Raw genomic sequence first — 13,738 nt, 5'->3', positions numbered from 1 at the left:
GGAGAAGCAGGCTCCCAAGGAGCAGGGAGCCTGATGCGGGACTTGATCCCAGGACCCTGGGATCATGACCTGAGCTGAAGGCAGACGCTTAACCATCTGAGCCACCCAGGCGCCCCTCCCTATTGAGTTGTTTTGATGCCTTTGTCAAAATTATTTAACCATATATACATGGACCTATTTGATCTATTCATGTGTCTACACTACACTGTCTTGACCAGCATTGGTAGTATGGTAAGATTTGACATCAGGTAATGTATGTCCTTCCATTTTGTTCTTTGGGTCCCTTATTTTCAATGTGAACATCTTGCATGTCTTTCATTAATTTTTCCATAAATATTTTATGACTTGGGTGCAATTATGTTTTATTAAAATTAAAATTTGTTGCTAGCTTTGATGTAGTTTCAAAAATGGCTGCAACAGTGTTTCCAATCCTTATGTTCTAGCAGAATCTAGCAAGAGCTAGAGTCTATTTCCTGTCCTCTTGAACTGACTGGGCCTTTGTGACTACCGTAACAGGTTGTGGTGGGAGTAATACTGCATGATTCCTGAGCTAGGTTAGAAAAGGTGACAGAGCCTCCACCTGGCTCTGTCCCCTGGAACTCTTGGAAGCCAGCCACCATGCTGTGAGGAAGCCCAGGCCACCTGGAGAGGACATGATGAAGTATACCAAATGACAGCCCCAGCTAAGATTCCAGCTGCAGCCAGCATCACATGCTAGACACGAGTGCTTATGAGTAATTGAGGGGCAGGGGTCTGGGGTACCTGCCCCTTCGGTCATTAGGGAGATAGATATTGACTGTTCTACTGAATATTTCTTCTTCTACGTCCAATTTGGGACACTGTGTAAAATATGTACACATGAGAGGAATTTGGAGTCATGAGAATGCATTTACAGAATGCTGCATGAGACTGCATAGAATAAAGTTTTCCATGAAATCATTTTTCTTCCTGGAGTCTTTGGCCAGTACTATCAGGGTTGCTTTTTAGCCTGTTTGTAAATAACAGGGAAAGAGGACCTGGGGACGAATGGAAAGGAAATGGGTTTGGGATTAGCAGTGGCTTCCACTCTTGGCTGTATTACCCCTAAACTGGGGAGCAGGTCCACAGATGAATGCTGTATGCATATCTATACCTTTTTCTATGGCGTATATATGCCATTTCCTTTTCAAAAATATCTATGTGTAGACATATATGTACACATATAAGAGATACACATATATGTATACATGCATGAACATTTTTTCATGTATAAACATTTTAAAAGGAAATGTGGTTTTAGTTTGAAGAAAGGGGCTTAAGAAATGACTCAAAGTCTTCATTTGTTTGAAAGAACTTCTAGAGAAGGGTGCAAACTGGTTGTTCTCTAGAACCATGAAGATTAAATAAGAATGGGCTTAAGTTAAAATAGAATTTAAGATGGTCATAGGGAAGAACTGCTTGAAAACCCTAGTTCTTGAGCATTGAAGTGTGCTGCTGAGGGAAGTGCAGTTTTCCTTCCTTGGAAATCTTAGGAGAAAACATAGTCAGCCTTTCTGCAGTCACACCACGAGGGGGTGGGTTCTCTCTCTGGGAGACTGGGTCTGTCTTGGCCGATCTCACTGCTTAGGGAGGGGGCACACAGAATAGAGAGGATGGAGACAGCTGGCTTTCAGGGAAAGAAAACTCTAATCCCCCTTTTTTTCTTCTTTATCATCCCTTAGGACAAAAAGGGCTACTCTGACTTAGCTCAATGATATTTATCAACCTACAGTGCTAGGGGCTTGGTGTATCCTGCTTGGCCTGTCTTTTGAGGGATATTTTCTTCTGCAGGCTGCTTCTGTCACCTGACTTGTGAGTGCCTGGGGTGGTGACTCTAGAGAATTGAGACAAATGCTCTTTCTTGAGAAGTTCTTGAGTACTATAGGGTAGAGACAAAATAGGGTAGGGTAGGGTAGAGACAAAATACATTTCTCTGACTATCCCTGTTGCTCTGATTTTGCATTGGCTCTTCTTTATACAGGCTTCTGGGGTCTCCTTTGGTTCTAGCCTAGGTTGCCTCTGGCAAGGGTGAAAGCATTTCTCTGAGAGGTCAAGCACAGGTTATTGAATGATCCATATTGACATTTGGATTCTAAGACTAATAGTAAATAATGGTCATCAGCTAGCTTTTATCCTTTGTGCATGTGTTTCTTTAGAAGACCTCAAAGACAGGATTTAGGTCTAGATTCTGTGCTCAAAGGCCATACTTAACTAACTTCCCAAGAGAGATACCAGCCAGTCAGATCAGGGAAATTAGCCATGGTAGTCAGTGAGAGAATACAAGTTCAAGTGAGTCACCCATCTATTGCTCCTTGCACATCTTCAAGGTGGGTCAACTGAATCTCAACACTGTACCAAGTTGTTAGAACAGTTTTGGTTATCAGAAGATGAATACAGAAACAGAAGTATCCCCCACTCCCCGCACATTTCATGATAAGGAAGCATAAAATCAGGGTAACACACTGGGTCAGTCTACGGTGAGCAAGGCAATGTTCTATATTTAACATACTCAGCTTCTTAAAAATTAAAAATAACGTCTATCTACTCTTTCTTTTCCCATCTGGTTATGGTAGAAACATTTTTCATCTTAAAATTTGGGGTTGAAAAAATCATATTTTTCACTCAAGTCCTTTCCAGTTCTGCTTAGCCTTCAAGGGGTTGTCATTGATAGAAAATTGAACCATTAGTGACAAAGTTTTTGACAAACTCACTGCTAGGATAAAGTGGCTTTAAGTTCAACCCTCAGCAGCTACGAAGACCCACTGAGAAAACATCGCCCACCCTGAAGCTCAGCTCAACAATTTTGAAAATTTTCTTTTTCCTCAACATCCTGCTGAAAACTCATTTCTTGTTAGAAACATTTTTTTGAGGGCCCAGAACAAACAGGCAGGGAATCCTACTTGAAGCTAAAGTTGCCAGTCTACTGTCCATCCCTTCTGTATTTTTTCTGAGAAAATCTGGAGCAGAGACTAGCCAGTAGAAGCTTGAGGGGCTGCATGGTGTTTCCTCATGGGGCACCAACTCTTCCTGCTGAACTCTGTTCTTTTCCTCAGCCCCTGATATTTATGCTAAATTTAGCGAAATGATCACATCAATAAATGTAAGGTCAGACTCTACTTGAATAATTTTTCTTTTTTCATTCTGAGGTCGGAATTTCATCAGATATTAAACAGATTCAGCTTTTTTTTTTCCTTCTCTCTTTATGAACTGTGCCCAGAAAGACCAAACGCAGTTTAAACACTGATGAGTAAAAACAATAAAAAAAAGGATCAAATGACCTTGGACAAGTCACCTCACCTCTCATTGATTTTGTTTCCTATGGAAGGTGTGTGTGTGTGTGTGTGTGTGTGTGTGTGTGTCGCGAGCTAAGTATTCCTAGGGGCTTCTTACAGTTTTAACATAACACTAATTAGAATTCTAACCGGGCTGGGGGTTAGGAGTCTAGATTTCTTTTCGTTCCGGGCCCTACACCTTAGAAATACCTGTTCCTTGAAGAACCGATACAGATCCCACCAAAATAGACACAGAACAGAAACCGAGAAAAGAAAGGGAAGTTTCTGGACGGTTCTCACGGGACACTTGCACCGCATGACAAGTCACAGGTAAAATAGGTAGCAGACTGGCACAGACGGAAAAGGGTACCCCAAGGCGCGCCCGTCTCCTAGGAGAGCCCCCTAGAGCACCGACCCATGCCCCCTCCCCGCCTTCTCCGCCCCTAAAAGCCCCCAGTCCCGCTCAACGGTCCAGACTCTTCCCAGCCGCGGCCGCAGCCCGCTCCTCCTCCCGCCCGGCTCCTCGCCGGAGGGCCGGACCCCTCCCCCGCCGCCGCCGCCCGGCCAGCGGGGCCCGCAGCGGTGGCGTTCGCGGGCGCTGCCGCATTGGCCGGCGGCTGCGGCACGGACGGCGCAGCCTCCCCGGGCGGCGGCCGCGGCACAGGCGCCGGCGCTCCCGGCGGCCCCGCACTACGGTCCAGGAGCGCGCCCACCCATGGCCCTCGGGCCGTCGCTCCTGCGCCCAGCTCTGCGCACAGCCTCCGCCGCTCGCCCGGGGGCCGCGTAGCCCCCGCCTGGAGCGCGATGCCGAACGCCTCCGGCCTGGACAGAGCTCTTAAGATGTCCCTGCCACGAAGGTCGAGGATCCGCTCGTCCGTTGGTGAGAGGGGAGGGGCGCGCGGCGGGGAGGGTCGGCGGGGCGGGGGCGCGGGCGCGGGCGCGCGGCGGGGAGCCACCGCCCCGCCCTCCGCCCGTCCCCTCCGCGGGGGCCTGTCGGTGGCCGCCGGTCCCCGCGGCTCCGCGGCCGCCCGCACCTGAGGGGCGGGGCGGCCCAACACCTGCGCCGCCGGGAGGGGGCGGGGGCGTCGGAGACCCCAGTCCGCCCGCGGGGCTGGGGTGCGGGTGCGCGCGCTCCGTGTGCGTGTGCGTGCGAGCCGCGGCGCGCATGCCCGGCCGCCCCTACGCGGGGGTGCCCCGGCCCCCCGCCCGGTGGGCGCAGAGACCGTCTGGCGTGTGCCCTGGCCCCGCGCGGTGTTTGCTGCAGAGCCCTAGGGAGCCAAAGGGTCACAGGAACGTTTGTCGCTAGCTGGGCCCGCGGGCCTCGCTCGCGACCACACGCACAGCCACCGCACACCCCACACTGCACTCAAGCGCCCGCGCGTAGGGGCGCCAAACCTCTAAAACCAAACACCCCGGTGCTTCAGCCGCAGCCCCGCGGCCCCTCACGTCTAGACACTTGGCATTTTGTTTCGTACAGACATATTTAGAAACCCAACTCATGTTAAGCTGGATGTTCTGTGATTATGATCCACGACGGGTTACCTAGACCCTTAGATAATGAAACATGGAAAGGGAACTTGAGGAATGATTCGCTTCCCATTTCGGGACTGCCTGCCAGTTTGTAGGTCGATCTTCGATGCGAGGAAGGGACAGGGTTTGCAATTTGGGGATGGGGCACTTGTAATGTTTGTGAGGTTTTTGTTGTTTTGAGAAAATAGGCATATGAAAATAAACGACTTTCCTAGTTCTGTAGTTGAGTCATGTGACATGGAAAGAGCTATCAGGTCATTTCGACGACCGGTGTTTCTGAGTAACGTCAGGGCACCTTCAGATCCACCCGAGGAGAATCCCAGTGTGAAAGGATCGCGAGACTGAGGGCTGAGGCTAGCCTGTGGGGAGTGCGGGCAGAGCAGGGAGACCATCTGGGAGGGGACAGCTCTAATCCAGGTGCCAGATGGTACCTGTGGTAATGCTAGGGTGGAAGGGGGGGAGTGGGCATGTCCTCCGTATGTTTGAAGGTAGGCCCAATAGCATTTGTTCATGATTTGGTTGTGAGGTTTCAGTGAAAGGAGAATCAAAGCGCGGGGGGTGGGGCGGCTAGGAGGAAAAAGAAAGTCGAAGAACGTGTCGCTCACCGAGATGGGGAAAACTGCAGAAAGACCAGGGCTCTCATTTGGGGCGGGGCGGGGAGGGGCAGGAATTTGGTTTTGAAGTGCCTGCGAGAGAGTGAGAGAGCGGATGCAAATGTTTACATCTCTGAGCCTGGAGTTCAGGGGAGTGGTCTAGAGCAGAGATATAAATTCAAGAGTCCTCAGCTCGGGGGCTGTGTGACAGAGCAGTTAATAATTTTTGAATGAGGGGCCTGCATTTTCATTTTGCAGTGGGACCTGCCAATTATGTAACCAGTGTGTATAGACGTGGCCCAGAAGAGAAAGATCCTTGGACAGAGGCCTGGGTACCTGGACATTTCAAGGTCAGGGAGGTTAAGGCAACAACTCTGGGGTTGAGAGGATGGCCAGCGAGGTCGGAGGAAAAGCCCAGAGCGGTGTCCTGAAGCTCAGTGAGCCCACTGTTCAGAAGGCAGGGGGGCTCAGCCATGCCCAGTGCTGTGGGGAACTCGGGAACAGCGAGACCTGAGAAGAGTCCCTCATGGGAGGGCACAGGTGACCTTGCAGAGAGCTGTTTTTGTGTAAGCGTGGGCAACAGCTTCAGAGAAAGAGAGACATAAGAGGATATTGGAAACCGCAAGTCCAGAAACTGTTTTGGGTGAATTTTGTAGCAAAGGGGGAAAGAGCAAATTGAGTGGTAGCTGGAAGGGAAGATGTGAGTTCCAGAGAGGCTGTTCTATTTTAAAACTAGTATTACAATCATACAGTCGATGGTGTGAGTGTCAAAGTAAGGGGTTTTTAGGGAGAAAGGAGGGACAGTGATCTGAGATCAACAACGAGGAGCAGGGTCATCGAAGCAGAGCAGTGAATGCAAGAAGTCCAGAGATGGGGGAGATGGGGCATTTGCTGCTGAAAGGCTGCAAGTTCCAGAAGACAGGAAGGTTCTAAGAGGTGGAGTCTCTGTGAAGCATTTGCATATGGTGTGAGGAAGAAGGGGGGCCTGGATAGTGTGGGATCTGTGGGGACACTCCTGTGAAGGAGGGTGAAGGGACTGATAGGCTGAGTTTGGATGAGGACCAGGGCAGATGGAAGTGCTGGGGCTGGGGATACGCGAGGGGAGGGCTCATCGGTGCTGGAGGGATGGCCTGGGAGTGTCCTGAGTGCTGAAACCACTTCTTTCCAGTTGACAGACGTGTGTTGCCATGAGTGGGACGTTGCCATCAGCACAAACAGCGCTCAAAGCTTTGGGTACCTTTGTCACCCATTCTGCAAAATGTCTTCACTCCTTTTGGTCCTTTACTTCTCCACGTGTGTGTGTGTGTGTGTTTTAGATTTTTTATTTATTTTTTGACAGAGAGAGAGGGCGAAAGAGGGAACACAAGCAGGGGGAGTGGGAGAGGGAGAAGCAGGCTTCCCGCCAAGGAGGGAGCCCAATGCGGGGCTCGATCCCAGGACTCTGGGATCATGACCTGAGCCAAAGGCAGATGCGCAACGACTGAGCCACCCAGGCGCCCCTCCACGTGTATTTTTAAAAGAACCTGTTTTAAAATGAAACAAAACAACATCCTTTTAGAATTTTGGTTAAATTTGCATTAAGTTTACAGATTAGTCTAGAGAGAGTAGACATTTAAAAAAATGTTGTCCTTTTAACCATACATGTGGTTATTTCTCATCATTTCTATGTGTCTTCTTTTAGGTCTTTTATTAAAGTGGTATAATTTTCTCCATAGATTTCTATGCATTTTAAAAGGTTTATTCCTAGATACTTCTGTTATTAGAATGAATGGGGTTATTAAAAATTACATTTTTAGTTGGGTTGTTGCTGATGTCTAGGAAAGCTAATGAATTTTTATGTTGTGTATCAACAACCAAGTGAACTGTCATAAATTTTCAAAGTTTAGGATTCTCTTAATTTTTTTGTGTAGACACCCTCATTATCTGCAAATAATACTTTCATTTCTTCCTTTATAATTGTTATGCCTCATAATATTTTTCTCATTTGATGATATTTGCTAGTACTGCCAATAAAAAGTTTAACCCAAGTGCCGTTCTTGCTTTGCTCTTAGAACATTAAAGGGAATGCTTCCAGGATTTCATGTGCAGGGTGATATTTGCTGTTGCAGTTAGTAGTGCTCTGTATTACTCTAAGGAAGCACTGTGCTCTTCCTACCCAGTTCTTCATTTAGGGCAGAGGCGGATTTATTGTGCATATTAAGATAAACATAAGGGACCAGCAAAATACTTAAAGATACCTGGGTGGTTGTCAGGTCTTTCCCTTTCCTCTCTGGATTTTTGTTTTCATTAAAAGTGAATTGCAGCCCACGCATCAGAATGGCTATAATGAAAACTAGTGACATCAGCAAATGCTTGCAAGGATGCAGAAAGCTGGATCGCTCCTGCATGGCTGCTGGGAATGTAAAATGGCACAGCCACTCAGGAAGGTTTGGCGGTTTTTCTTTTCTTCTTTTCTTTTCTTCTCTTCTCTTCTCTTTTCTTTTTTCTTCTCTTCTTTTCTCTTCTTTTTTTTCTAAATTGAAGTAATGTTGACCCAGTGTTCCATTAGTTTCACGTGTACAACATGGTGATTGGCCATTTCTGTATGTTATGCTGTGCTCACCACAAGTGTGGCTACCCACTGTCAGCATTCAGTGCTACCCATCTATTCCCTATGCTGTACCTCTTGTCCCTGCGACTTATTCATTCCATAACTGGAAGCCTGTACCTAATCCATTTTGTCCATCTCCCACTCCCCCCCCGCCCCCCCATGTGGCAATCACCAGTTTGTTCTCTGGATTTAGGATCTGTTTCTTCTGTTTTTGTTTGTTATGTTTTTTAGATTCCACATTTAAGTAAGATAATATGGTATTTGTCTTTGACTGCTTTCACTGAGTCGAATACCCTCTAGGTCGATCGATATTGTCTAGAATGTCTAGAATGTCTAGAATGAATGGCAAGATTCCATTCATTTTATGGCTGAGTATATTCCATTGTGTATATAGACCACATCTTCTTTATCCATTTCTATGATCCATGCACAATTATCAATGGACAATTAGGTTGCTTCCATGTCTTGACCATTGTAAATGATGTTGCAGTGAACCTGGGGGTGCTTATAGCTTTTTGAATTAGTGTTTTTGTTTTCTTTGGGTAAATACCCAGTAGTGAAATTACTGGATCATATATCATTTCTATTTTTAATTTTTGGGGGAACGTTCGTATTTTTTTCCACAGGGGCTGCCCTAATCTACATTCCCACCAACAGTGCACTAGGGCTCCCTTTTTTCCATATCCTTACCAACACTTGTTAGTTCTTGTCTTTTTTATTTGAGCCATTCTGACAGGTGTGACATGACATCTCATTGTGGTTTTGATTTGCATTTCCCTATGATGAGTGATGTTGAGCATCTTTTCATGTGTCTGTTGGCCATCTGGATGTCTTCTTTGGAAAAATGTTTATTCATATCTTCTGCTCATTTTTAATTGGACTTCTTTTGGTGTTGAATTGTATAAACTCTTCATACATTTTGGGTATGGTAGTTTCTTATAAAGCTGAACATGCAACTATCATTTGATATAGCATTTGTAGTCTTGAGCATTGATTTCGGAGAAATGGAAACGTATCTTTACACAAAAACTTTTTGTGTGAAGATCAGGGATACATGAATATCCGTAGCAGCTCTATTCATTTAGCCAAAATTTGGGTGTCGTTTCATAGCTGAAAGGATAAACAAGCTGCGGTACATCCACACCATGGAATACCACTCAGAAATAAAAAGGAACCACCTACTGGCATACACAACAACTTGGATGGGTCTCCAGGGAGTTGTGCTGAGTAAAAAAAAAAGTCCAAGTCCAATCCCAAAGGCTGCACATCATTTTATCCTATTTATACAACATTCATGAAATGGCAAAATTATAGAAATGGAGAACAAATTAGTGGTTGCCAGGAGTGAAGGAAGGTGTGGGGATGGGAAGGATAAAAGGGTGACACGAGGGATCCTTGTGTTGATAGAAATGTTCTGTATCTCGACTTAACCAATATCAGTATCCTGGTTGTGATATTGTGCTGTGGTTTTATAAGATGTTTCCATGGGGGGGAAGCTGGGTAAAGGGTGCACAAAATCTATTTTTCTTACAACTGCATGTGGATCTAAAATGATCTCAAAATGAAAAGTTTAGTGAAAAAAAAGGTAAACCATCGTAATTGTTATCAAAAGAAAATAGTCATCATATTTCAGGTCTGGCAACGTACTCTCAGTTCAAGACATTTGAGTGATAATATTATAATTTCATTGATAGGCTGTTCCCTCAGGGCAATTAAATTGTTTACCACCTGTTTCTGTAACACGGCAGAACCTCTGGGTTTGAGGAGCTTTTGCTTGGCCCATTAGCTGCTGTTTGATGTATCTTGGTAGGGTCTGGGGCAGGGGTGAACTCAGACCTTGGTGCACTCCCCTAAAATTATTCTCATTTTTTAAAATAAACTCACAGTGAAAGGATCAAAGACCACCATCTGCTTCAAGATTATGTGCTCAGCTGCATACTATTTAGGAAAATAATTCTGGGATTATTATTTTTTGCTTATGAGATATCTTTGACTTCTTCCTTAATCTAGATATTCAATGGTACTTTTGCAAATTCTACCTTTCTCCAAATATATATTCTGTGTTAGTGTCTCAGACATTTTACCAGGTGGTGGGAATGCAAAGACTAATAAGGGCTGGTCCCCCTGCCCATACAGAGCTTACAGGTGGCTCAAGATCGAGCCTTTCAGTCCAGTAAGGGAGGCAGAGTGGAACTGGAGTTGTTGACTTTAACTGTATATGCTGAGCGCCTCCCGTGTGCCAGGCAGTGCCCCTGGGGCTGGAGGAGGAGCGGCGAGCGGAGCAGGTGTACTCTCGTGGGGCCTGTGGTCTCGCGGTGGGTTACAACCCACGGGTTAGTGCTCTCAACTCTCTTATCCTGACTCGCTCTGACACTCATGGACAGTGACACTCGTGGATTGTGATGCTCCAGAACAGTGCACACAGATGAACAGTGAAGTGGGCGTGTGGGGGTGGAGGTAAGGAGGGAGGACTGAAAGGAAGGGGAGTTGTTTTTATAGACTATGGTTGTCAACAGTATCTAGGGAAGAAGCTTCCTCCCTATCTTATTAAATTTAGGGATTTGGCTTAAATGATACAAGATTAGCAATGAAGAGCTGGTGGGCAGTAAGCACATAGACCAAATACAGAACCCGGAGGAGAACACATCTGCCAGAAACTGCCCCTAGTGTCCTCCTCCAAATCCCACGTTGGGCCCATTCATCTCTTCTGTCCTCTCCTGGTCAGCAAAGGTGTTTTTCATTGTGTTTTGCTTAAAAAGCATTCCTACACAGACTTAGGTTTCCCACAACAACCTGCCCCAAGCTTCAAGGGGATAAGTAGGAAAAGGAGGGCAGTTGAAAGTAGAAAGAACTCTAATATTAGAACGTGAAGGTGTGTTGGAAGCCAGAGCTGGTGTATTGAATTCAGAACATGCAGATCATGATCTGCTGAGTGAGGAGGCACGAGCCACTCGCCTGAGGTTGGCAGGCAGCTCCTTCAGCACCCGAGGGCCCACTTTGGGAAAGTGAAAACCCTCAGGGTCGTTTTGATTGAAGATGCACTTTCAGTACACTTAAACAAGGAAGTAGTCACAAGATGTATTACTTGCAAATCCCAGAAACGGGGTTGGGGTGCAGTGAGCTGGGGGCGGGGCAGCCCTTCATCCCAGGTCATGAGTGAACAGGAGACAGAGAACAGGGTACAAGCACCTATTACTTCAAAGGTGGTCGGGGTGGAGGGCACTAGCTTTTCCCGACCTTAACTCTAAGTGGTTATTTTAAAAGGCACCTTGGGACAAGCAAAGTGAGAACTGATGGTGCCCTCCTAAACTCAAGTCCATCTCTACATGCCCAGAGCCTGGGTACGAGTTGGTTTGTCATGCCGTAAAATACCTAGGCAGCAACTCAGAAACATAAACGTTGTTTGTCCTCACAAAGGGCTGGATGACATCTCAGAAACAGCTTCATTCTCCAGTTTCACAGAGGAGAAAAACAATTCAGAGACATTCCTTGCTTGCTGCTTAGTTTCCAGCAGGACCAGCTAATCCCCGAGCCCAGGGTGCTTTGGGCCCCCTCCAACGCGCCTGGTTCAAAATCACACCCAAGCTGAAGGGAACATGTCCTGTTTTTGTCTTCTGTTCCTCAAATGGAAATACATAAAGAGCTGGGCCTAATTTCCCCTGCTTCTGTTTTCTGTACCATCTATCCTGTGGGTACTCAATAAATGAAGCTCTGACTGAGCTCTGTCGTGGATTCATTTTTGAACTTGGTCTAATGGTCTAGATTATGTTTGGAAGTTTCTTTTTGGCGGTATATATCAGGGTTAAAACACCTAGCTTTGGGATCGGAGAGAATTGGATCCAATTCTGTATGACATTGGAAAGCTTCCTTTATTTCTATTACAGACGTGGATGAAAATCAATTTTGTACTTCATGGGGTGGTTGTGATTACTGAGTAATGTGTATAAGAGTGCGTGCATTAATTATTTGATACATTAAGAGAACTTTGATGTAATCAAACTTATATTGACAGTATGTCAGCTCTTTCTCACGCTGCCCATCATCATTCACGGTAAACTCCTGCACTCAGATACTTACCCTGCAAGCCAGCAGGATTGGCAAAAACTTCACTTGTCATTATTTCCCCCTCAAATCTCATGAGGAGGCCTAACTAGGAGTCATTATTGGAGCATTAAAGCATTCTTTGCGTGTCATTATCCAGGTGTACGTGATCACCCACCAGTGCTTGGATGATAGATAGAGAATTCATCCTCCAGTGTCTCTGGAGGCTCTCACCTTTGGTTCATTTGTCCTGCCTTCAAGGCTCTTTTTTACCCTACATGTGGCCAGTAAGCCCCTCAGTTGATGGCTTCGCTTGCTTAATAATTGATTTTCCTTTTACAGTGGGTGTTTCATCTTAAACCCTTCTCTGACAGAGGTGCCGGCTAGACCAAAGCGTTAAATTAAAATTATTCTCTAAAAACGTTTTCAAATGGTTATGGGAGGATGTGTATAGAACACCTTTAAAGATGAGTTTCTGCCTTTCCTCCTTGGATCTTTACATTTACTAAATATAACCCCTGGTCAATACAACACTGGATACAAGATATTATTTACATCCACTTAGGCCGGCAAAGGTGCTCAGGGCAAGTGTTAACAACCATTAAGAAAGACTAAAAATAGAAGTGATCTCATATCCATGTCCTGGGAGTTTTTCTCCATCATTAAGGGCAAACACAGGAACAAGATCTGGGAGAGAGCCCTTGCCAGGATAGAGCACCAGGGAAGCAGGGATGGTTAGTGGCTCACGCAAAATACCCTGACAGTGCAGAGGGACACAGTCACACATGGATACCCGTGTCTGCCTGCAAAGATGTGTTCATAAGAGTGCACGAATAATATTGTTCATTCATCAGCAGTGATTGGGGAGGGCTCACTGTGTCAACATATCACCATAGATGGTGTATGTGTGTGTGTTGTGTGTGTGTGCACATACTGTTTATGTGTGTCTCTTGGTCTGACAGCTCATCTCTTTGCTCACTGTCCGTAAGAATCAGGATCTGATCTAGCATCACATTTCTCCCTAAAAAGGGATCTAATCCTGATTAACTTTGATTCAGAGGTTTTACATTTGCAAGGAAGTTTTCCAGTCTTTTGTAATCATATGCCAAATAATAAGCAAATGTCACATTTCACACATTTCGGTGAAGTGTTTGGGGGCTGCTTCTCCCTCTTCTATCTCTGGAGATACTGTGTTAGCTGCAATCAGCACTGAGGCTCCAGGATTACTGTAAATATTTTAAGTACATTACTGAGACTGGTCATATGGGAAACGAGGGTAAGCAAATACTCCATGGAGGAAGGACCTCTCTACTCGGACATTTGGAATCTCATTCCAGATCCTAAGTTCAGGGAGCGTGGCTTTCTTCACTGGCCTTAAATGATGCCTTCATATCACAGAGAAGCTCATTCACATTCAGAGGGAGAAAACCGTACATTGCTGCTGAGCTGTTCGGCTTCGTGCTCCACAGGATCAGCCTCTTATGAACTATTTTTAGCCACATAACGATTATCCTTCTTTAAGGCTTTTATTCTCAGGCACTGAGGAAACAGAACTTTGGTCTTACGACTACAGAATTTTTATCTGTGGACCCCCAAAGAGGTAGTTACTGTTTATCTAGCAAACGAAGTGACCTTTTGTCCTCTGGAATCTCTGGAGCCTCGCTCAGCAGCTGAGTTTGACCAAATTCCTAAGG

General features: G+C 45.9%; 1 protein-coding gene across 1 annotated transcript in view; it reads left to right on the top strand.

Moving 5' to 3' along the window:
* The first annotated feature begins 4,080 nt into the window (after positions 1-4,080).
* ATP8A2 (ATPase phospholipid transporting 8A2) overlaps positions 4,081-13,738 on the top strand; it is a 603,997-nt gene continuing 594,339 nt past the window's right edge. Inside the window, exon 1 of the mRNA XM_045869211.2 lies at positions 4,081-4,170. Coding sequence (XP_045725167.1) covers positions 4,095-4,170 — 76 coding nt within the window. The 5' untranslated portion in view covers positions 4,081-4,094. The remainder of the gene's footprint in view (positions 4,171-13,738) is intronic.

This window comes from Mirounga angustirostris, unplaced genomic scaffold, assembly GCF_029215605.1.
Source record: "Mirounga angustirostris isolate CCGP_5_RB_7025 unplaced genomic scaffold, mMirAng1.0.hap1 SCAF_3, whole genome shotgun sequence".
In the NCBI taxonomy this organism is placed as follows: Eukaryota; Metazoa; Chordata; class Mammalia; order Carnivora; family Phocidae; genus Mirounga; species Mirounga angustirostris.
The sequence above is the reverse complement of the archived record's forward strand: the minus strand, read 5'-3'. Positions and strand labels throughout refer to the sequence as shown.